The sequence below is a fragment of the Rhea pennata genome, chromosome 3 (genome assembly GCF_028389875.1).
Source record: "Rhea pennata isolate bPtePen1 chromosome 3, bPtePen1.pri, whole genome shotgun sequence".
Lineage (NCBI taxonomy): Eukaryota > Metazoa > Chordata > Aves > Rheiformes > Rheidae > Rhea > Rhea pennata.
The window spans coordinates 21,643,982-21,669,955 of record NC_084665.1 but is presented as its reverse complement, the minus strand read 5'-3'; the positions used below and the strand labels follow the sequence as shown (position 1 = coordinate 21,669,955).

General features: G+C 34.8%; 1 protein-coding gene across 10 annotated transcripts in view; it reads left to right on the top strand.

The window, feature by feature from the left end:
* The window catches only part of CCDC88A (coiled-coil domain containing 88A), a 94,120-nt gene extending 70,483 nt beyond the window's left edge, over nt 1-23,637 (top strand). For 3 of the 10 annotated variants that reach the window (XM_062571757.1, XM_062571764.1, XM_062571765.1), the window contains 10 exons: nt 348-493; nt 1,099-1,191; nt 1,394-1,608; nt 6,392-6,475; nt 7,634-7,837; nt 8,122-8,193; nt 8,764-8,850; nt 9,202-9,282; nt 10,671-10,933; nt 14,479-16,347. In XM_062571757.1, the coding sequence (XP_062427741.1) occupies nt 348-493; nt 1,099-1,191; nt 1,394-1,608; nt 6,392-6,475; nt 7,634-7,837; nt 8,122-8,193; nt 8,764-8,850; nt 9,202-9,282; nt 10,671-10,933; nt 14,479-15,510 (2,277 nt within the window). In that variant the 3' untranslated portion in view covers nt 15,511-16,347. The other 7 variants (XR_009957857.1, XM_062571762.1, XM_062571761.1 and 4 more) reach the window with 7 other exon arrangements.
* The last annotated feature ends 2,337 nt before the right edge of the window (nt 23,638-25,974 follow it).

Here is a 25,974-nt window from a genome sequence, read left to right as displayed (position 1 = left end):
TTACATGCTCAATCCAGTACAACCATTTAAAACTCATTTAAAAAATGAAATGGAGCTGCTTGCCTCTCCATTATTATATGATGCACAGGGATACAAGAAGTTTGAACTGAAGTAAATTTCTTGACTTCCGTATTTTAAAATTGGAGCTGATGTGTTAGGTAAACTGTATTAAGCTAGATAAAATGTCAGAGGCTTTTAACAGCTGAGTTATAATTTAGTTAAGTTTGTTTTATCTGAGCTGACCATCTAAATCCTTTACAGACCTAGTTAAGTTCTCCTAATCTCATTCTCTGTGTGTCAAATGTGCTCAGGTATATATGCATGCACTTTTTCATATGTTTTAACAGTTGCTTAGCCAGCTTAAGGGAAATCTGGAGGAGGAAAACAGACATTTACTAGATCAAATTCAGACATTAATGCTACAGAATAGAACATTACTTGAGCAAAATATGGAAAGCAAAGATCTCTTCCATGTAGAACAACGACAGTACATGTGAGTATTAAAAATAATAAAATTACTATGATGAGTGCAGTTACACTAATACCTATCTGTAAAAACAGCTTTTGTTTTATATAGGAATGATGAATGTGCTACTTAGGAAAAGTTTCTTCTTTTAAAAGAAAAATTTAAATTGTATCTGAAAAGCAAATACTTAAAACTAAGACACTGTTTTTAGTCATAAAGAACCAGTACAACTGGTTTCATTGTTGATGATATAAATGTCTAATGAAAAAATTTCATTGTGTCTTCATTCTGTTACAAAGATCCTAGCTTTCTTGAAAGCTTTAACCTTTCTTAGTGAATATGAGAGAAAATATGTTCCTTCAAATGATTGTTATTGCTTTTTTTTTTTTATAGTAATGCACGTATATAGGCTATTTATTGTATAGTAACTGCCAATAAAAATTTTTACAATTGTGTATCACTGTTAAATGTAAGACTGTTTTCTGTAACTCCTTGATTTTCAATAAGGAAAAAAAATATTATAAAAAAATTTCACATGAAAAAGTCAATTTTCAGACACCCAGAGGAACATGCTTCACACACATTGTGTGTAAGTTTTTAAAGTATGTATTATCGTTAATTCCTGTTTACAGTGATAAGCTAAATGAATTGAGGCGGCAGAAGGAGAAATTGGAGGAGAAGATAATGGATCAGTATAAATTTTATGAACCATCCCCACCAAGAAGGTACTGTTGAATATGTTATAAAAATAAACACAAATCTAAGACATGAAATATCCATTTTGTTCCAGATTGAAAGTAAAGCTTTCCTTTAACATCGGGGAGCAGAATCCTGTCTGTGGTCTTGCATACAAATTAAGAAAAAATGAAGACAAAAGTAATGTATTACAAATTCAGTAAATGTATTGCACTGTATTATTGCTAACAGAAGAGGCAACTGGATTACTCTGAAAATGAGGAAGCTGATAAAGTCTAAGAAGGATGTTAACCGCGAACGTTTGAAGTCTCTGACCCTCACGCCTAGCCGTTCAGAATCCAGTGAAGGATTTCTTCAGCTGCCTCACCAGGACAGTCAGGATAGTTCCTCAGTGGGCTCAAACTCTCTTGAAGATGGCCAGATACTGGGTACCAAAAAGAGTAGTAGTGAGTACTGCAAAATACATATATATTTTTTTTCTTTCAGTACTCTTTGATTAAGTGTCTTTCTGATTGTGAGTTAAAAAGTAAGGGGTGCTTAGAAAAGCCTACATAGTTCGGAATTTTTTAAAGATAATTTGAAAGTCTTTAGGGACTGAGCTGGAATTGATTTATTGATTTATTAACAAAATTTATACTGACTTTATGCAGACTCCTCAAGTGTTTAGGCAGATACTAGTTTTTAGCTTTTTTGTAACTCTAAGTAAAAATATTAGGATATATTTGCAGTATTTATGGAAAACGAACTTTTCAGTGTTACTGGGACAGGAAAACAGAATTTTGGATAGAATGTCAGATACCACCACTTGTGTCCTGTTCTGTTTCTTCTTCTTGTCCCAGTATGAATCCTTCCCTTGTCTTTGAAAGTGCCTGTCCAAGATGTGGCTGTACTAACGTGTTAAAAAGATCTTTTATCTAAAGATATTTCTCCAGTGTTTCTCAAAATTGGTGATGATTTTTGCAACATTTTAGAGTACAGTAGGAGAGTTTACGAGATGTAAGCTGTTGAAAAGATCTAAATTGTTACTGATCCTAAAGAGAGAATTAGAGATTAAGAAGGAGAGACTGAGGTGAGATTTGGATGTTCTAAACACAATTCACTGAAGTGGAATGAGCCTGACAGCCGTCCTGTTAGGATGCTCCCTGTATGAGAGGCCAAATTCTGTGAAGCATATACATGTCTATCTGTTTCTTTTGTTATCTACTATTGGTAGGAATCATGAAAAATTCACTTTCTAGTAATTTGAGAGAGAATGTTACAGTCAAGTTATCAAGTTGTAATGATTCTGTTTATTATTAATGCACCAAGAGAGTTGATTGCATGTGTAAAAGCATCAATATACTGTGTATTAACAGTCACACCAAAACTTTAAAATACCATTTTAAAATTTAATGTCTTGAGTTTCAAAAAACATCAAAATGGTATTCCGTTTTTTTCTCTCAGATATGAATTTATTGCATTAGAAATGATTAAAGCCATTGATGTGTTTCTTCTGAGCTTGCAGTATAAGCTTAGTCAAAGTTAAAAGCATCTAAAAGCACTATTTCAAGGAAACAAAATCAGATTTGTGAGGTTTTTTTTTTAATTAATTGAAGAAAATAGTAAGTTTGAGAATACTTATTATTGCTTTCATTGCTCACTTACTAATCTGGGAAGTTTAGCATTCCTCAGTGCGAGTTGATCAAAAGATCAACTGTAGCCTTTACATTTAAACTGGTTTTGAAGTCTTGGTGAGTTGAGAAGTGACTGAACAACTTGTCTGTAGCTTCGGAAGTATATTCACTTGACTCAGTAATGTGCATGCTCAGGTTCAGGCTGGGTCAGATCTACAGGAGATCATGCTAAATGAAATGACCATCCTTTCTTCCTTTGCTAGGGTACCAGTGGACAACTGAGATAACCCAGTGATTGATAATGTAGATGCGTCTATTACAGAGCAGTCTTTAAAGGGCATGGATTCTTTTTTAGATAAACCTAGCCTAATAGGTTTTCAGGATTGCTTCTAATGTTTTTCAGGGGCATGTAGTTCATGAGACCAGACTAGAAGTGATCCAGAGTAAAGCAAAAATATCTTCAACCTCCAATCAAAAACAAAATAACCTCTACACACATACACTTTTTTTAAAAGAAAACAAATGAACTAAAATAGCCAGCAAACCTTAAAATATGTGTAGTATGCATATCATGTCCACAGTAACGTTCTACTCAACGAATCATCTGTTGTCTGCACTAATTTTCTCATATAGCCAGAGGCTGTAACTCAGTCAGGTTAATAACCAGCCAGACCAATCCCAGGTTGCTGTTTTCTTTTTCCTTGGTTGTCTCATTACAAGAAGAATTTATTTATTTATCTATTTTTGTATCAATTAACATTTAGCACTTTTTTTAGTAGTATTGCCTCAGCGAATGGATAGGTTTCTAGGACATTTAAAAAAAAACGTATCTTGCTGGGAGAAAAAAGGAAGCTGAATGAGAAAAACTGAATACATTTATCTTAAGTGAAGCTTAATGCCGCCTTGTATGATGTACCAGGACACCAGTAGCTGCAGTGAAGTTTTGCATTAAGTGCAATTGCTGAGGACATAAATCAGACCTTTTGGTGGTGATCTTTATTAGTGAGCAAAAATTGGAGATGACTCAAATGATTCTTGGCCGTATTCAGAGATTAATTATCTTGCCTATAAAAGATTATGGCAGTTAAAAAAAACAAAAAAACAAAACAAAACAACAACAAAAAAAAAAAACATATTTCACCAGGATGACAAAATAGTAGTAGAAATAGGACAAAACTGCCTCCTTGTTTTGTTGTCATGAATGCTAAAACTATATAGTTGTTTATCTATTAGAAATCTATTCTAATGCTGTTCCTTGTATTTCTTTGGCAGGAAGCTACTCAAAGCCACATACTTTTATATACAGCTAGATAGACAAAATGCATACTTCCTTTATCGGAGAGTTAGCAGCCTCTCTGCTTTTGTTTTAGCCAGTTATCATCTATATTTGGTATTTTTTCAGCTTGTTTCCTCAGGATCTATAGGAGGATCAGTGCTTACTGATTTGGAAGAAAAACACATACCAAAAAGCTGATCATTATTAGTAGTATTATAAATAGTTATGTAGATAAAGAAATATTGTTAATTCAAAGATTAAGATGTACTGACTATTTCTGTCATATGTAGAAAGCACATGTGACCTTTTTTCTCCCTGTTCCTTCGCACCCCATGTCATAAGGAACTGACATACCAGTATACTTAAGAGTTGCTTTCTGATCTAGATACAATTGTGTTCTAGAACTTTGAAGGCTTTTTCTTACGGTGCTTGGGACTGTGCTACTCATGCACTGGAAGTTGTAAAATGTATTCTTTTTGTTTTTCCTGTAATGTTCTGAGGGTCGTTTTAAAGCCAGATTGCATTAGAGGAGATCTTCCTCCACTCCTCTCCTGAGAGTGGAGAGCACAGAAGCAGATCTAGTTAACTCATACATACCCACTCAAGGTTTTGTAGGTAGTGGACAAAAGGTATTCTGTATGTGATAAGTTCCATCACACTTCAGATTTGCTGTTAACTGGCAGGCATGAGCTGTGAAGCAGAACAGTTGAAGCCAGTTTCAGAATAACAAGTGGGCACCAAAGAATTTATTTTGAAAGAACTATGCTGAAAATACTAATTGTGGGAGATAGTGAATACATCAAAATAAAGTGTTCTATAAAAAGAATTACAAGTGTCTTAACAGTACTGTGTCCCTTGTAGCATCTCATTATACATTCTTGCTTTTTCTTTATATTAGAAACAGTCTTTTTGCCCTGTATTTGTGTAACACCCAGTGTAGTAGAGCTCTGGTTTATGACTTGTGCTACTGGACACACTTTGGAGACTACAGTGAACTACTTTATGCGTAAACATAGAATAATATGATGGAGATGAATATTTATTTTTGTCAAGGTAGCTCATGTGCACTTGTAAAAGTGTGCATATATATGTACGTGTGTGTGTGTATATACACACACATGCACACACTGCTATAGAAAATACAAACTGCTGTATAATAAGCCACTGGTTGAAAAGAAAACCAAGGCAAATGACAAAGCACCTGTCCTAGAAATCACTTTGAAGAGGTAAAATAGACATACCTTTGATAGGCTGGATTACACTGCTTTGATATCTGCATAAATAAGAACTTTTTAGTATTTCATTATGCGTTTCTTTCGGAATCTTACATCCCCTTTTTTTGCATGTAGCTCCTGAATGCTTGTCAGTCAGCTGACACATTTATCGGATATTTTATCAAGATGAAGGTGTCTGCCAATAATCAGTTACTAATGCAGAATAGTTGAAGCTAAGGACAAGATTAATTTGTGATGCTCCCCCTCCCACTTTGTAATTTTAACTTTCTATTTCCTGTATTATATATGTTATTTTCTCTGATTTCCTCCAAAATGTTACAGCAGTATTCTTATTTAGATATTATTTGGGTGATTTTTTTTTCTTTGATATTTTCAAGTTTAAAAATTTGGTGTATACCATTCCAACTAGTAAATACTTTTTATTGCATATATGAAGCAGATTATTTCAATTAAATATTAAAATCTCTGCACTCATAAACACAGTTGCTTGAACATAAGATCTATATAATTTTTATATAAAACAGTGAGTGATAGAAATTATTAATGATAGAAATTGTTAATGATTAAAAAAAAAATAAATGCATATTCCTAAAAGATCAATTTTCCTATTATAGATTCAAGGGAAAAAACTACAAAAGTCACTGACCCAATCTCAAAAAATAATGATATGAATGTGTTTTAAATTAGATGTTTTACTTAACTCACAAATACTTTGATTTTAAGCTTTTTTGCTTCATGTTCTTCACATCAAAGAAGTAGGTTTCTCATATAGTAAAAAAAAAAAAAAAATCAATTTCTGTAAGCATCTGCCAAGAAGTTGCATTTATTTTTTTCAAGAACTTGGCAGTTAAAATTTTTGAACTATATGACGCACTTCACCATTGTTTTTGGTGCATTTCTGAGTATGTTAAAGTTTTCATAGTGTAGTTTTCATATTTCATTATCACACAGAAGCATGAAAATAATAGTATTTAGCATAGCATACATAGCTTAAACTCAGACATTCATTTCTGTCCTTAGTTTCAACATTTAACTTCCATCTGTTCTTCTCCCTTTTTTCTTTCACTTCCCTGTTTCCGTTTTTCCTCATGCTATGACATAAAAGTGGTTGCACTGAAAAGACTGCCCTTTTTGAGGAACAGACCGAAGGAAAAAGACAAAATGAAGGCCTTCTACCGTCGCTCCATGTGTAAGATTTTGACAGTTCAGCTTCTTCTAAATAGCTACACTGGCTTCCATTACTAATTTTTCACTAACCTCTCCTTGGACTGTGCTGTTCTGCCCCCCCCCCCCCCCCCCCCCCCCCCGCCAAGACACCACCTATTTTGCAATGTGCCAGTCCTGCTATGATACAAGGAACTGGAGCTTTTTCTTCCCCTCCCCTCCCTTTTTTAAACCTCCCCTTAGCACTGAATACTCTATGTATGTGCACATGCACACATTTACATGCACAGACACACGCATATACATATATATATATTCAGTGCATTATGCACACATTTACATGCACAGACACACGCATATACATATATATATATTCAGTGCATTATGCACATATTTACATGCACAGACACACGCATATACATATATATATATTCAGTGCATTTTATTACATATGTTTGTGTGCATATTTTCTATATACATGTGCCTGTGCATATATAAATTTGTAGTGCACCCTAATATGAATAGTTTTAAATTACACATTTCATAAACCATTTGTTAAGCAATTACTACAATTTTTTGTTTAAGGAAAGTGTAGAAAAAGTAGTGCAAGGCTATAAGGTGGTCTGTCACTCTTCAAGTATTCATCAGTTCCATGAAAATGTATTGTTTTTTGTTTCTTTTATGAGAGGTAGATGCTTTTCTCTAGTTCTTGAAGTAAAGGCGAGTATCATCAGATGTCACGTTTCAGATCCTTTTATTTATTATTGTGCAAGATAAAGTATCTCTGCAGTAACCTGCAATGTACAGGGATCCTAATCATTGTTGACATTATATTGGATTAGCACTTCTGCCCATTTAATCCTTACTCATTCCGTTTTATCATTGCAAAACAGCATATCAAAGCTTCTAACATGTAATTTACATATCATTGCAGCACAAGCATGGCAGTTATACCTAATAAAATCAGTTCTAAGAACCATACTGAACTGAAAGAAGTCTCTTGACTTACAACACTTTCGTTCATTGAGCTGATTGCATGTCATAACATGGATGATCTTGCGTTTGTATCTTAGTATTCAATAACTATAATGCTTAGAAAACTGTCAAACACTTTACAGTACAAAATAAGAACAAAAGCAAATACATTGACCATGCTGATCATTTGCTTTCATTTGCATCCCAGCCATGAATGACCTGGTGCAATCCATGGTCCTAGCAGGAGGACAATGGACAGGTAGTTCTGAGCATCTGGAGGGTCCTGATGATATATCTACGGGTAAAAGGAGAAAAGAGTTGGGAGCTATGGCCTTCTCTACTACAGCTATCAACTTTGCAACTGTCAACTCTTCTACAGGCTTCAGATCCAAGCAGTTGCTAAATAATAAAGGTATAGGTAGAAGCTTTTTGCACCATAATATGATTGTGTAACAGCAATTTTATATAAATTCTGTTTTTTGGTTTGTTTTTTAAGTCTTTCAGCAAGAAGCAATGTGAATAACTGAATTGCAGTTCTAAGATACTGAATAGGTTTAATAACTGCAGCTATAAAATGTTTCAGGATTTTCCCTGTAGAAATGTTATATAAGTAAAAATAGATTGGATCAAAAATTATTTTTAATAGATTTTACAGATGATAAAGATTTCAGTGATCTTTTATGTTATTGTGTATAGATGCTGCATCCTTTGAAGATGTAAGTCCACAAGGTATTAGTGATGATTCTAGTACAGGATCAAGAGTTCATGGTAAGATGTGAAATTTAATAAAATGAATTAAGCATACTTTATGTGAATGTTAATGAGGTTTGCAAAACAAACAAACAAACAAAAAAACAGTGAATGACATTGTTACAAGTGAGCATGTTTTCCGTGATTTGCCTATCACTGGAATGTATGATATCATTTCTTCAGGTTACTTTTTTCTTCTTTCTCCTTAAACTATTATTTAAGTTAGATGTGATGTATCTCTCCTAGAGTGTATCTATGAAGTGCATCTGAACAGGATCAAAATACTTTGCCTTTTAAACTGCATTTGGAGTTAGTAGTAAAACAAAAGAAGTTATAATTCCAATACTAAAAATCAGGCCTTATCTGGATTTGGTTTTTTGAGTATGTTGTTCAGTGAACTCTAAATTTGTCATGTACTATATATTATAAAATAATTATGTATTTCTTTAACCAAAGCTATGAAGTTAATGCTATACTAGTTACTTAAAAGTGAAGTTTTAACTCTTTTTTTCTAAAAATACTTAAAATCAGTATGAGCTACAAACATTTTGGAAATAACAATGTAATTATTTCCCTTGTATTGGATAGGAGTACAGGATATTAACTGTGCAGATGCTCTTGCTCCTCCTGTTCGTGGCATTTCAACAATATGCAGGGTTCCTTGTCAAATCTGTTGTAAGTGACCTAATCACAAGCAGCTTTCTGCATGCCAATCTTTCCATCTGTAAAATTCTGGTTTCCCACTAACAGATCAATTTCAATTCTAAATATGCGCTCTATTTCTCTTTTCCTTTCCCTTGTACTTTACTATTCCTGTAGCGCCCTTTTCTAAAGTGTCCTCTTGGACTGCCTGGAAATCCCTTCGCTTTTTGATCTGTAAGAAATACCAATTTGTTGACAATGGGCATGCTCAGCCTGTGAAATAGTGCATGATTCCTGTCTCAGAGCATTCTGATCAGAATGTAAAGGTATCGTGTCACCTGCTAAACTTTTGTTCATCATGGTGTCTCCTGATTTTCCATTTAGCATCCAGACCAGCAAGCCTTGATAGTGGCAGAACATCCACTAGCAATAGCAATAACAATGCTTCACTCCATGAAGTCAAAGGTATGCTGTAGGTAAATTTACATACATGCTTCACTGTCATGAATTTCCCTGTAAGACTATCTGTACAGTTTAAAGCACCACAGCATGTTTTTTCATTAGACATTTTAAAACCTTTGTTCCCCAAATTAGAAGAGAATACAAGTATTAAAGACCTTGTTATGTTTTTAATAAAAATTAAGAGTGATTTTAGTATATAAGTTTAAAACTGTTTTAAACCAAATCTAACCCAAATAACAATGTCACAGAACATGATTTTCCCCAATTTAATTTAAAATCACTTACCTTTAAGCAGAGGAGTAGCTCCATTTTTTGTAGCATTTGTACTGCTACTGTAAAACTGTATAATGTGCAAAGCAAACTAGACAAAATAGCATATGTAATACTATCCTATACACTTCTGTATTCTGCATTTGAAAAAATAGTAATGTTCCAGGACTTAGCAGTATTCCCTAAATTTCATGTATTACGAGACTTGACATACTTTTATGTTGCTTGTGACGACCATCCAGCAAGTTTTAAAAATTGATGTTAGCTGGAGATACATAAGAGTAGATTGCTACCAGTTCAGCACATCATTTAATATTCTTAGCTTACACTTATTAAATAGTATCTGCTTATTTGAAAATTGAGATGAATGTGAATTAAAGGTATTTATTCAGTTATATTTTCTATCCATTTGATTGCTGTCTTCTGTAGAAGATTCTTTGATGTAGATCTTACCCCAGCTTGCATACAGACTATCAGAAAATCCTGCTGTAAACCACTCACCTTTCTTCAAATTTATTTTCAATGCTTAGAAATAACACAAAGTATGAAATACTTAATTACTCGTATTTTTATTCAGTTCACATTTACTGAAAATCAAGGATAATTTCTTTTGTAGGATTTATTTTGCATTTAATACCATATGCTTCCTTCAGATCGCAGTTTTAGTAAATTAAAAGTTACAGCACAAAATGTTGGAGAAGTACTATTTCAGAATAACTGTTGTTGAAGAATTATGTTAAAAACATTTTCTTTCTATTCTGTCTTTTGTATTTTATTTAATGTAAGATTCAGAAATAGTGCACTGCTGTACACTTCACAGTGAATAGGAACAGCCATATGTTCAGCCTCTTGGAATATAGTATTGTGTTGATAAAAGTCCAGATTATAAGTGAAGGGTAGTCTTTGTTTAAAGCTATCATATTATGTTTAAAAAGCTGGGAGGTGAACTGTATTCATAATATATTTGGTGTGAGTCATACAGGGCAGCTGGATTCTTCAGTATTTTAAATAGAATTATTGATAGTTGAATCTGATAACATTCCAGATTTAGGTAAGATTATACTATTTAACAGCTTTCATGTGTTTTTGATACAAAATACTTAACACTGTTTACCCTAAAGCAGGTGCAGTTAATCAAAGCAGGCCACAGAGTCACAGCAGCGGAGAATTTAGCCTGCTACATGAACACGAGGCTTGGTCTAGCAGCAGCAGCAGTCCTATTCAGTATTTGAAAGGTTATACCAGGTCTAGTCCTGTGTTCCAGCAAAGAATGCCTGAAACACTGGATAGTCGTGGAAAACAGATCAAAACTGGTTCTCCTGGAAGTGAAGTTGTTACCCTACAACAGTTTTTAGAAGAAAGCAACAAGAGTACCTTAAGTGAGGTTAGTTTAAAAATATTTAAGTTGCTTTTAGCTACATACTACCCATATGCATGCATAGAATTAATAGAATGTATATAGTGAATAGAGTTGCTTTAAAACTTCATGGAGATACTTCTGTCTACATTAAGTAGTAGTGTGGACCAATAGTAGTAGACTTGTAGATTTACACAGTTGAGACAGAGGTCCTGATGTTTGCACTATATGTACTTTGGGGGCTTTAATTAGAACTAGTTCTAGTCTGGACCCATTACAGAGTGTCTGTTAAGGAAATAAGATCACAACTTTCTATTTAGTTTCATCCAAAAGGGATTCCATTTGTATACTCTGATACTGCTTTGCCATGTGAATTTGTGTGGTAAGTGAGGACAGCTGGGAGTGCAGTCCTGACCTGAACTTGAAAACTGATGTAAGGAAACTCACTGTTAACTCAGTTTTTCATTTTGAAAATAAAGTTTTCTCAAATAATGAATAAAAATAAAAAAGACACAGAATATATTCTGAGGTACCAAGCTGAGTATGAACCATATACTCTGGGATTAACTGGCTCAGTGTACAGGAACAAAAAGCCATCATTGCCTGTGTCAGCAGTTAGTGCAAGTGTTCTGGTAGCAGGTTGTTAATTTATTCAGACTTTATCCTGATAAACTCTACTTGTTCTGTGACACAAATCACTTTGGAATTTCACAGCTTGCCCCTTATGGGGTTACTGATTAGGTAAGAAAAGTCAATCTCCACTGCACAAAATTGTCCAGTGTTTTGATGCTTGGTATGCTCATCAGATATTAGATGGAAGGCCAGAAAGTAGGTGTAGTTACCTTCTCCCAGTTTAGCACCTCTCTTCAGTAAGAGCTGTTGTCAGATCTATCTTATCAACAAGAAGGAAGTGGTCATTTAGGCCTCAGAGGTGCTTTATTTTATCCTCTAAGGAGAAGCTCTTGTCTGCTTCAGTTTCATTTAATTCCAGTGAGTAAAGTAAAATATATGACCTTTGAACTCATTGAAGTCTTGGAGGAATAAGAGAATGTTCTGTCAGTCAGTGACAGCATTTGGAGCCCAGAATCACTGTTGTCTCTGTTAGAATTCTGATTTCTTCATCACTAGTTCTCAAGCAGATTTGTGTTAAGCCTAAAGCTGCTTTAGGCTATAGTAAAACAGTTCTTGTGGCTAAGGTCTTTCAAGAATAAGGACCAAATTTCATCTATTTTTAATTCCGCAGGAGAAATTAGAAGATACGCATTCACAACTGATGTGATTGGGGTAATCTGTGACTTGAATGCCTGTGTTTTTTGGTCAGATACTTAAAATGTTCTAATCTGCTGCTGTTCAGGTCATCGTACAATTCCTTTCATAGAATCACAGAATAATTCAGGATGGAAGGGTCCTCAGGAGGTCTCTTGTCCAATCTTCTACTCAAAACTGTGAGATCAGACCAGATTGCTGTCTACCAAGACCTCTGGCTCCTTTTCAATAGAGCTGCTCTTCAACTGGCTGGTCCCCAGCTTGTGTCGTTGCCAGAGCTTCTTTCTTCACGGTTGTAGGACTTTCCATTTGCCCTTGTGGAATTTCATGAGGTTCCTGTCAAGCTGTTCCAGCCTATCTAGGTCTCTGATTAGTAGTACTGCCTTCAAGGGTATCAGCTGTTCTCCCCCCAGTTTTAGTGTCATCTGCAAGCTTGGTGAGGGTGCACTCCATTACTTCCTCCAGATCATCGATCAAGATACTAAACAGGACAGATCCTAAGATATGCCCCTATGGTACTCTGCTTGTTACTGCCTCCAGACAGAGTATGACCCATGAACCACCACCACCCTCTGAGCCTGTCTATCCAAGCAGGTAGCTTTCCATCTGGTTTTCCAGCTGTTCAGACTAATGGCCCCACTTGGATGCAGGAATGTAGTAGGAGACAGTATTGAAATCCATACTAAAGTTGAGGTAAATGGTGCGCACTGATCACTCCTGTTGCACAAATCCAGTCATTTTATCATAGAAGACACTCAGATAATCATTGGCAGGATTTTCCTCTTGGTAAATCCATGCTGATGTATATAAAAAGAGAAATTTCTTATTTTTGAAGAAGGTTAAATAGTTTAATAGACAGTTTTGCTGATGATACCAAGCTGGGTGGAGTGGCTGATACACCAGAGGGCTGTGCTGTCATTCAGCGAGACCTGGACAGGCTGGAGAGTTGGGTGGGGAGGAACCTCATGAAGTTCAACAAGGGCAGGTGCAGAGTCCTGCACTTAGGGAGAAATAACCCTGTACACCAGTACAAGCTGCGGGCTGACCTTCTGGAAAGCAGCTCTGCAGAGAAGGACCTGGGAGTCCTGGTGGACAGCAAGTTGACTAGGAGCCTGCAATGTACCCTTGTGGCCAAGAAGGCCAACAGTCTCCTGGGAAGAGCATTGCCAGCAGGTCAAGGGAGGTGATCTTGCTGCTCTGCTCAGCCCTGGGGAGGCCTCATCTGGAGTACTGCGCCCAGCTCTGGGCTTTCCAGTATGTGAGAAGTGAAGCTACTGGAGAGAGTCCAGCATAGGGCTGCGAAGATTATTAGGGAACTGGAGCACCTGCCGTATGAGGAACGGCTGCGAGAGCTGGGCTTGTTTAGCCTGGGGAAGAGAAGACTGAGGGGGGATCTTATCAATGTGTATAAGTATCTGAAGGGAGGGTGTGAAGGAGATGGGGCCAAACTCTCTTCAGTAGTGCCATGTGACAGGACAAGAGCCAACAGGCACAAACAGAAACACAGGCAGTTCTGCCTGAACGTGAGGGGGAATTTCTTCCCTGTGAGAGTGACGGAGCACTGGAACAGGTTGCCCAGAGAGGTTGTGGAGTCTACCCCTCTCTGGAGATACTCCAAACCTGCCTGGATGCAATCCTGTCTCACATGCTCCAGGTGACCCTGCTTGAGCAGGGGGATTGGACTAGATGCTCTCCAGAACTCTCTTCCAACCTCAGTCATTCTGTTATTCTATCTTCTCTAGTTCTGATATCTTCTCCAAAAATAAAAATTTGACTTTAGGCATCAAGATTATGTGCTTTGTATTACTTTGATGATCTTGTCTTTATCATTTGAATATATAGAGAACTTGAGCTTTTTTTTTAGCTCTAGATTATCAATATAAGTTAGAACAGTAGTCCATGTGAAATTACTTAGTGAAGTTAGTGATGGAGGAAGGCAAGTGTGTGAGAAGATGGAGTTTAAGTTTTAATGATCAGATTTGAGTTACTTAATATTAGATGAACTGAATCCCAGATAGTTGTGTGTTCTCTGACACCTAGTTTTCAAAGAGAAAATAATTGCTTGTAAGTAACCTGTGCAGAAAACTTAGGAGTACATACCATAAACGCTTAAGTGTAATACCTCTTTTAGTTCTGAGAAGGTTTTGTTTGTTTTTTGATTTTGTTTTTGTTTGTTTTTTTTGTTTTAAGTAGAATGCAGAATTCTGTAGAATTTTTTTTCGTTTGCCTCCACAAAGATTGCTTAAGAAAAAGTAAAAATTGCAAGCTAAAAAATTTATAAGTTTGTTGTTTCATATTTTTGACAGATAAAATCTGCAAGTGAAGAGAATCTTTTAGAGGAAGTAATGAAAAGCTTATCTGAGTCTGCTGAGTTGACAGTCAAGGAAAAACTAAGAAAACAGCCGTCAGCCAGTTGTGGTATTGTGAGGTCATTAAGTGTAAAAAATACATTTGATTTCTCAGATGGACGATCTGTTAAACCAGAACAACTTGTAAGGCCCAGCCTTCGTAAAACCGAAGATACCTATTTTACTAGCTCTCCGATAAAATTTTCGTCAGGTACTCAAGGGAAGGTCAGATCAGTTAAGGAAAAGATACAAGCAACAGTATCACAGCGGCAATCAAAAGATTGCAATCCTTATGCTACCTTACCTCGTGCAAGCAGCGTGATTTCTACAGCAGAAGGAACTACTCGAAGGACCAGCATTCATGATTTTTTGTCCAAGGACAATAGACAACCTGTGTCAGTTGATCCAGCACCATCTACTGCTGACAGAAGTGTTTCATCAACATCTAGTGAGTACTCTGCACACCAGCTATCCTCTAATTTTTTTCATTATATGGCTTACAGAGTAGATTGTGTTCCACAAAATGATGCAGCTAATATAGTTAAACCAGCTAATTTAGATTGTAAAACTGACATGCCTAAGACTTTGAGATTGGAAAAGTCTTTTCTTGAGAAAGCTTTCTTAAGCACAAATGTGCTTTTTAATGATAAAGCTGGTATATCTGATAATGATAGCAAGGGCTCATTTACTGTGGCCCAAGTGACTCAGCCATTTTTATCCTTCAACACTGAATTAGTTAGTAATATAAGTGGATTGCCTCAGAGATCTACATCAAAGACGACTGATCAGGCAGTCCTGTCAACATTTAGATCTGTCCCAAAAAGTCAAGAACAGCCTTCTGCTAATCAGAAATCTGACCGCAGTGACCTACAGTTATCACTAACTAGTAAATTTGTTTCTACCAGCTGTGTAAACACTAATGAGGCTGAATCCCCACTACTGGTTTCTGAGGATAAAAAAACTGTATGGTATGAGTATGGTTGTGTATGATAAGGAAAATGTATTATTAAGTATTTATAGTCATATATGATATATAGCTGTTCTTCTCAATATCTACTGGATTTAAAGAGAGTTTCCCTAAAATGAAGATGTAATTTCTTGTTAGATATGTGGTTTGTTGTTTTCTAAGTTTGGTGACATAGAGCTCGGTTGTGTACTGTAGCATGTGTTTAAATGTAAAATTGTAGCTTCACCAAAGTTTGCATGATATTAATTGCACTGTATATATTTTGCATGCCTTAAAGTCTTTATAATACAAGCTATACTTTTGTCGCTCATTACAAATATTTTTTTTTCCTGTATGCTATGGAATGCATGTTAAGCCAATTGCATGCTGCATTGCCAGAAATGGCACAGTGAACTACGTAATTTTCAGTACCAAGGCAGTTCTTTTCAGTTGTGCTCTTGCTTTCAGATGTACCAGTAGCACACTGATTATGTATTTGGAATAAAAATAGATTTCTTTGCTGCCCTTAAAAATGTAAAACGAATGAAAGGAATCCTTTAGAGAGATTTCAGTGTTACAGCCTTTTCATTTATGCCCTCCTTCATGTGTTACTCTGCACAGGGAATGAGTTATAGCCCAAATAACCCAATGCCTCTAGCTTGCACAATAAATACGAATTGCTGTTCATATTTATTAGAATACTTGAATAATGTTCATAATCCTAAACATAAACAGTAATTCTTCTGAAGAGGTAATAAATAGTCAAACTATGTGCAGTACTTGCAATGAAAAAGCAACCCTTTCCACCTTTTCCCTTTCATACACTTTTTCTTCCCACGTCTGGTGTACAAATGTGGTCAAGTGTGCTGTTCTATTAGGAGTTAAGTAGCATGATAGTTTTGAGACTCCTTATACTGTATGATAATAAAAATATTTATTAATGGTGGTGAGAATTCATTTTTTCTTTGTAACAGAAGTAATGCTAATACAATTGAAAAAAGATGTGTAACAACAGTAAAATTGTATTAAATATTAGTGCATCTGAAGCCAAGTAATTAAATTTTGCTTTCAATATTATGTCAGTATAAGAATGCTTAAGTGAGTAGGTCATTAAATCCCAGATGACCACCTAAACAGAACTGTTAAAAAGTAATTCCTTAATATGCAGCCATCTCTGCAATTGCTTGGAACTCCTCAATGATAAGTATAAACAAATATTTAAAAGTTAAAATATTTAAGCTTTAACTACATGTGGCTTTAGACATCAGCACTTTCTTAGCAACAGGAAATAGTTACTTCCAATTATCTTGGGCCAAAAATGTGTAGCTATAAAGATCTTGAATGAAAATATATGTAAAGAAAAAATATTTAATTGAAAAAAATGAATATCATACTTTTTTTTTTTTTTCAATTTAATTTATTTGGCCAATAGTTCTGTGGCAATCTTGCCACTGCTGTGTGAGTTGAACTTTAATTCATTAGTGCTTGACTAGGGAGAGGTGGAAGTGCTGCAAAATTACAGTCCTCAAGGGAAACACAGCAGACATATATGTTAGCCTGTAAAGTTTCATACAGGAGAATTGTTAATAAAATGTAGAGGAAGTTGGATTAAAGAGATCCTGTGGGAGGGTAAAATTACTGTTTAAGATGTAAAACCACCTTCCTTTATCATGTTTGCAGACATCCATTTTAATTGGACTGATAAATTTCTCATTTCTCTTTAATATTGCTGTTTATCATTGCTGTATTCTAAAATTGTCTCATCATTTAAAAAAAAACCTTAAAAAAATCAAAATCTTGAAGTATTATCTCTTAACTTTTCATGTATTTGCCCTTACACATTAAGTGTTCTGATCTTAGGTCACTTCATTTGGCTTTATTTCTGTTAATTTGTAGATGTATTTAAGTTAGTTTTTGAGATGTTTGGTACTGATAATCTAGGAGTTGCAGACAAAATCTTAATAGCTTTGACAGTATTTACTATGAACTCATGCTGTGCTACCAGTATTTGTATTTTAACTGATTACAAGCCTTTTTTTTCCAGCCATTGCTTGTAGGGCACTTGAATTTACATTATTTTATTTCTTTTCACACTGCTAAGTTTTCTTATACAAAAACAAATTTGATAGTGAATACTTATATCTGATATTTAATAGCTTTTTAACCTTACTATATTTTATACTATTCCATTATGTTGGGGGCAACATTAAAGCAACTTAATTCACAAATATGAAGGGCTTCAGAATAACTGAAGGTTAGTGTCTTTGAACATCATATGCTCTCATTAGATTCTAGACTAATCTTGTCCAGCTCAAACTACCATTTGCATTGTTTTTCAAATTTGTATTAAATTAATTACATTTCAGTTAGGAGAATAGTAACTGTTAGATTTTTGTGCTGCTGTTCATGCTCCTTTGAATTCAGCTGGAGCAGAAGGAAGCATGTTGCTAGAGATTTTTTAATGTTTTTGAAGAAATAATTGTTGTTTATTGTATGAAAGAAAACAAATGTTATATACAGAAGAATAGTTTTTCCACTGCTTTTTGGTCTTTATATTTCAACAATACATATAACATGGATGTCTCTTTTGGTTTATATTATTGCTGCTAGGCCATTCAAATAGCTAGATTTTGCACACAGTGCACTTGCTCCTTCCTTGGTTACTGCTGCCTTTAGAAATGATAAGTTAGGATTTTGCATGGTAATTATAAAACACTGGACAAATGGCCACCAGCTGAAAAGGGTTCTATTGTGAATAGAGTCATTTATTTGCTTGCAATGAAAGGTTTGCTTGATGCTTTGCTTTAAGTGAACAGTAAATTAAGATACTGCATTTTGCATGTTCAATCTGTTGCATGGAAAGATAACTTTCTGCTTTGCAGGATTGAATGTGAACATTTCTGTAAATGTGTAGGAGGTTAAAAATGCAAAGGAAGATGTCTTAAGTTCTCTTCTAGATTCAGCAAACTTTGATTACATCTATGTTTGTTTTGTTTTTCCTTCTCAAATGGGTAGAAATTTAGACCTAGTATATATAAAAGATGAGTATATCTGCTTGGGCTTTGAAAATAATATCTGATTATTTTAAATTCCAAGATGAATTTTAATGAGCATAGATGAGTAGGTAGTTCCGGTTTTTTCTTCTATCCCTCTCCATTGTCTTTTCCTCTAGAAAAAAATACTTTTGTATATCTTTTTGCTCTACTAATAGGTAGAATGTATGTTAATGCTTGAGGGTTTTTTATGTCCTGATAAATACAATGAATAACATGAAATGCTTTTCTCTGCAGATGTGGAAGCTATACCAGAAAGCAGAAATGCAAAAAGCAGGTCTAGGGAGCAACAAAGCTCCTAATTCTGTTACCCACTACATGAGATGTGGGCCAAGTGGTGAGTTTCCTGCCCAAAATGTAAATGAGATTAATTTCATTTACAACAAACTAACAGCATTATATATAAGAACAAGTGCACATTGCATTAACCGGACATAAATACTGCTTGCTTAACTGGCTTCTATCTTGCTTTTTACTTAAGCCAGAACAGCTTATTTTAGTTCAGTTATTTTGCCTATAGAGGCAGGGAACATCATCCCATTTCACCTATAATAATGCCAATTTATTTTTCAAATTTCTCTTTAGGTGAAAAGTTCAATACAATCAGATTATGAAGTAATATTGAAGCAGATCTTAAAGTGACAGATAAATCTAAAATAATAGTTTAACAAAACAGTTTAGTTTTATAAACTATTCTATACTATAGGGAAAGTACCTTTATATGAAACTTCTCTTTAGTATTCTGTCCTTCTCTTGACCTCATTAAAACATCTTTAGTGTATACTACTAGTGCTGTTAGTTCTGTTAGTTACTTAACTCTGTATTTTAAACTTCTACGCTTTAAGCTTTTCTTATGTTCTCTCTTCTTTTTCTACCTTTCAACTCAACACAGAGAGAAAAAGTGTCCTTCAGTATCTCAATATGAAGCCTTTATTTCTGAAGTAACAAGACAGCGACTGTAGGAATCATTAATAAAAATTAAGGGAATTTTTTACAGTTCTTCGTGACTAGAGCAGGCAAGAAATAAAAACCTACCTACCTTCCTTCCTTCCTTCCTTCCTTGAATCAAGGAGCTCTGCTGGAGTCTACTGCCGAAAATTGTTAGATGGTCTTAGGAATTATTGCACATTGCACTGTTAAGATCTACTGAATAAAGGACAGTTCTCATCTCCCTAAGGACCATGAATTTTAAGGTCTCAAGAATTGCTCCAGGAAAAAAAAAATACTTCTTTCTTCTTCTGTTCATGAAATTAGCCACTGATTTGCTTAGCTTCTGCTAATAATTAGCCAAAAAACATAACTAGCAGTTTATATTTAGTTCTGTAAATCTGAAATAAATGCTGTAGTATTTTGTTGAAATTGACTGTATATACAGATTAAAAAAAAAAAAAAACCTCACAGCTTACTGGCACATCACTGCCTTATTTGGTTAGCATAATCCACATGAAATTGCTGTTAAAAAAAAAAAGTTATGCTTTTCTTTTTTTGCATACTGCAAGAGAAAAAACTGTTTACATATGTGAAAAAATTGAATAACAAAAAAATGGGAATTATGGAATATCACATTATACAGAATATAATGTTCATTACTTGTGTTCTTCACATTCCCAAGATATATATGTTCGGATGTTTTTGACAGGAAATTGTCAGGTATGATTTTTCTATAACCTTTTTTTTAAATATAAGGTTGTTTTCAACAAATGACATTTCCAAAATAAGATTGTCTTATGATGTTTATGTGTTAATTAATCTCTTTATTGTTTGTCTTTTGACATGAGCTGATTGTGGCTTAGGAGATCTTTTGATGGCAAAAAGAAATGTAAATAATATCTTACGCATTTTTCAATCAATTCCCTTTTAAGGTTGTCTTTTATTAGTAAGGTATATTTTGTTTGTTAATGATTTACATTAAAGTCAACAAATGTTAGTACTTTTAATGCTTGTATACATTTGTTGTCTTAAACTTTTGCAGAGAGCTCGCAGGAAGCATTTATGAACTTAAAAGCAGATCCAGAATTTATTAACTATCAGAGTTTTGTTTTATTACAAATCAGTAAGCACATTCATATTTCTGTTTTAGAGGTTTAAGTTAAGAGTGTAATCTCCTAGTGTCTAGTATTCCAAACAGACCCATACTTAACTTTAACCTACAGCTATCTCTATTCACATAAGTAAAGGTAAGCATGACAATAAGTATTTGTAGAACTAGAGTTACAGACTACTTGTCAATTTAATCACACTGTTCTTTTGACAATGTGATAGAGCTGCTGCAACTGCTTCAATAATAACTTGTTTTTTCAGGCTTTCAGGTTTTAAGATGTATAAAGTCTCAAGCTGTCAGGGAATAATTGGAACAAAATCATTTTTCACTGGAGAATGCAGTTCAACAGATGCAAAACCATCCTGGCAACACATTTTGATTGAACTGAAATTTTGTGAAAAAGAGGGGGAAAAGAGGAAAGTTCAGACAGATATAGAAGTGGAACACTTTAGTTTTTTTTATTATTTGTTTTGTTTTGTTTGTTTCTTTAAAGTGACTTCATTATTTCCTGATGGAAAATGTCACAAGTTCTAAATCAAAACAGACTTATTTTAGCACTACAAATGTTTGTTCAGCCTGGGATTTTTTTCATGGAGAATTTAAAAATTTTCCTTAAACGAGACAAATTTTGCAGCTCTCCAGCAGATAGAATTTCCATTCTTTGTACATCTCTAAAGACATTTCTGGTATTTTATTAAATTCATGAGTTAATTTTGATTGTTGACTTGTATATACAAGTATCTAGTTCTGCTCTGCTTATTCTCAGTGTCAGATTCTCACTCATTTCAGTGGAAGCGAATAGAGCTTTGCAGGGTATCAACACTTAGCCAAGCGATCCTACATGTGGTCAGAAGCCCACAGCACTCCTGAAATCCAGTGCTATTCAGCCATGATGTTTTTGTAAGCAGCTGGATACTAGTTGCATGTGAATTAATTTCTTATGTGATAACTGATATCATGACCTTTCTGAAAAGGATTCAGGGCATTCCAGACTGTTGATTGACTGCTACAGGACATCAGCAAAAGGGCAGGTGAGATGCAGGTGCAGTGTGTCAGGGCCTGTATATACTACAGGTAATCTAGGTGTTCCTAAATGCATTTAAAGCTTGGGGCATATGTGAGTTTTTCCCACAATACAAAATGAGCCAGACATAGACTGGACATGCTCTAAGAGAAAAGTACTATAAGCAATAAGAATTTGGTGTTAAGCCTGATCTGTGCCATTTCTGTACTGCAATATAAGCATAGCCATAAAACCTGAAGGAAAAGCTACCTTCACATAATTCAGAAGACACATGAAATCTGTAATGCCATTAGCCCTTATTAAAAAGATAGCTGTTACGAAAGAGAATTGAAATACCTTAAATATTAGGAAAATGCCTCTGAGTCTAGATTTTCATGCTTTCAGACTAATTTCAGGGTCTAATTGTTGCTGGGTTCTCTTTGCTCTCCTTGAAAACATTGAAGATTGATACATTTCAAGATACTAAACCCTAATTTACTACTAATATCATTGCTTTTAGAAGAGCACACGTGTCCTGAATGAACAGATTTAAGCTTGAGTGCCAGATGCTGTTTGTATTCATGGAACCTGTGCAGTTGTGTGCTTAGATATATCAGATACTTAAAGACCCTGGGGAAAGTACATGAGAAAGACAAACCGCTGTGACTGTTGCATGGCATTTTATCTCATGATTTTCTTTGAGAAACATGATGGGTGCACATACGGTTTCATCCTCGCCATGCCTAGCCGTATCATTTTTCTCAATGTGGGCATCTCCTGGCTTTTTATTTATTTAGCTCTTCTCTATATTCATTAAGTTGTCCAGGATTACCTGTCACAATTTCCTACATTGCTTTTTGGATGTTATTACACATTCTTAAGACATCTGTGCAATCACTGCCAGGGTTTAGATACAGATGACAGTGTTACTATTAAGCTTATGAAGCGTATCAGAAGTGAAATCCTCCCATTAAAAAAATATAAGCAAAGTTTCCCCATATGAGAGAATAAGCAGAGGTTTGAGAGAGAGATTGGCTATAGACTTCATCCTTACACCTCCTGTTAGGTCAGAGTTCAGCACAGGTCAGATGTATGTGCTGGAGTCTTGACTATTGTCTTTCTGTGCTACTGAAAGCAGGTTTCAAGCCTCTTTACCCACATCAGTTCAAAGACCAGAGCTGGATTTTGATTTGTGTTCACTAAGTTAGCCAAAAGCAGCAGAAGGACACATTTGCATTTTAGGAGATCAAAATTTACTTTTCCCAGCACTTTCCTCTGCAAAGCAGTTCAGAACAGAGGAGCAGTCACAAGGTTCTCTATGGTCTGATTTTTTTTTTTTTTTTTTTAATCCTTCTTTCTTGAACTGTACCAAACTTACGTAAAGCATTTAATCTTTCTGGTCTATGCTCTTTAAAAGAAAGAAAATTATTTGGAAGACATTTCATCTTTTCTAAAACAAACTGCCAGGGGAATAATACAGCAGCTCTTGGGCAACATACAATAGAACGGCACAGCGGTTTACAGCAAGAATTGCCAGATTTGTCATTATTAGTTCAAGGTAACATGATGTTGTGATACCATAAATAAAAAAATTCATTTATTTTCTGATGAAGCTTAGTCTGCTGGGGATTTGGTAGCATTCCCAGCATGTACTATTTTTAATTTTTTTAAAACATGATGCAGCCTCAGCAAAGGAGTTCATGTGTGATTCTTAGAGTTAGATGATAACATACATGTAAATAATACTTTGATAGTAATAAACTGCCTTAAAGGAATGTATCTAGGTGTGAAACAGAACTTTAAAAGCTCTTATTTAAAACTGTAATTTCTTTTAAGTATTGATTGAGGAATTTTTTAATGTTTACCATTGTATACATTTAATAACGTTATTAAAATGCCAAACCAAATAATTTTTGTTCTTATTTTATGTGTGTATATTTATACACACTTTTTCTGGAAACTGATGTTACTGGAAGGATGTTGATGTTGAATAATAGCTTTGTGGTCAGTTGGTAATGTGTTCAGTATTTCTTCTGAAAGGAAACCTATAAAACTATAGCAGAATTCTGTTGAACAGTGTGTAGTTTGTTTTGTGGTGTTTGTTTGTGAAGACCAGTAGCTTTGAACTATATGTTGTTATAGTATTATTTTAAAAAGACATAAGTAAATGCAAAAGCAAATCATTACAAATTTCCCAAGTGCAGTATTTGAAGCTTTGATTTTACATGGCCATTATTTTGGCTGAGGCAAGCCTCAATCACTTTCCAAGGAAAAAGGTAGTTAAATTTTAGGTTGTACAGACTTAAGATTTGTGAAGCATAGTAAACTGTACTATTATACATATGTCTTTAAAATACACTGTCTTTCACATTTAAAGCTTTCTGGATTTAAAAAAAAATTGACAGAAATCAAATATACTCTGTAATTTTTTTGGAAATGATAAAGGATTTGGGGTACCTCAAAGAAGAAACCTTTAAGGGAAGGGAGGGTGAGTATGAGGCCAAGGATTTAAAAAAATTTTTTACAGATGCCTAACTCTGTATCTTAACATCTTACTATTTTAATAATGCATTTATCAATTCAGAGTTCTGTAGACAGTTCATTAATTAACCAGCTTCCAAAATACCAGATGTTCCTTTCAGTTTTCTATTTAAAAAAAAAAAAAAACGTAAAATCACTTGTGTCTGGACAGCTTTCTGGTGACTTCCTATAGGTTTCTATTAGAATATTTTTGGGTCATATTCTTTCTATTTGATAGAACTGCCATTATAGATGGGATTGTTTGCATCTTTCTAGACAGGAGAATTTGAACTGCTATATCATGGAGTGTTTTGTAGATTCACCTCTCTGAATACAGGTGCCAGAATCTTCTGACATGAAGGAAATCGTATTAAGGTTGTTTGTCAGGTAACTTGCCTTGCCCTATAAGATGCTTTTTCTTTGCTTATTTAATGGTAGTTGCTCATTCCACAGAATTTAAAATCTCATTTTCTTAGTAGAAAATAACATAACTGATGTTTTCTTCAGCTCGTAAAACAGTCTTGACCATATATAATGAAACAGAGTCACCTTGACTGTTTTTTTGTCTTGTGTTTATTTGAAATGTTTCATTTTATCATTTTTACTGCTAGGTCCTTCAATATGACACAATAGCAAATAGTAATCAAAGATTGCAAGTCTTTTTACGTCGTCTTTTCTTCCATTTTCTGTATTACATTTTTTTTTGTTTTCTGCCTCAACCTGTATTCATACTACTGCTTGCCATTTAGACACATTTCTTACATAAAGTAGACATTTTCATTAGGCTGTTTTCAACAGCCCTTTTTGCTGTTGTCTTCAAATTTTGTCCCTCATTTTCACAACTCCCTTATCCTTGGGTTTTATCTGGGTACTCATTGGCACAGCATATTTACTGGACTTTGTGGACTTTCTGCTTCTTGATTCAAAGAAGATCTATTTGAAAGAGGTTTTATTCATTTGGGCAGGAGAGTAGAAAGAATTAGATTAGAAATTTAATGCTGAGAATGTGTTGGTCTTGTTCTTGCAATAGTAGATACTTTTCTATACTGAATATATATCACTTATTTAATGCCAGATCAGCCTCCCCACAACCTCTTCAAAGACATGGATGTTTCTACATGCAGTCCCGTCCTCCTGTGCAGAAGGGAGTGTCTCAGAAATCTGCTGTTTCTCTAGGTGCTTCCCATATGCTGATTAAGGTTACAGTACAGCAGAGAACATGCATGTCCTCCACTGGTGCATGAATCAGTGGAAATTGTACACAAAAGTTAATAGTCGCTGCTTGTATTAACTTTCTTCCCGGCTATCACCAGTAAATACTATACCCAGCCAGGAATCTAGAATACAGTTATTCTTCAGAGCTTTTCTGCCAGAAAAGAGACTAGTACCAGTGATTCACACCCCTGTATAATCTGCTCTTAGATTACTCCCTCACGTTCTGCCATTTTTGGAGAGGCTGTAAAATGGACGAGGCACACCATCTTAATGGGACGTTTGGTGGCCATACCATCTGGAATTACTGGAAGAATACTTGAAAATTTCCCAAGGCAGGATACTAACTGGGAAAGTGAAAAGGAAAAAAAAAAAAAAAAAAAAAAAAAAAAACGAGTGTAGACAATCACGTATGTGCTGGACAGCATAACTAAGTTTCCCTCTCCCCTCTCCCACACCCAGGTAAAAATAAGAACAGGAAAGCAATATAGTAGGGGATAGATGGGTGCAGGTACACAATCTAGACATTTCTGTCCTAAGTGCATTGCCAAATATTTTAGAACTTTAATTCACTATTTCTTAATGATGTTATCTTAAGTTTCAGCATTTCAAGTGCAGTACCACATACTGAAAGTTCCAGTTTTATCAGTTTTATTATTAAACACTATAACATTATTTA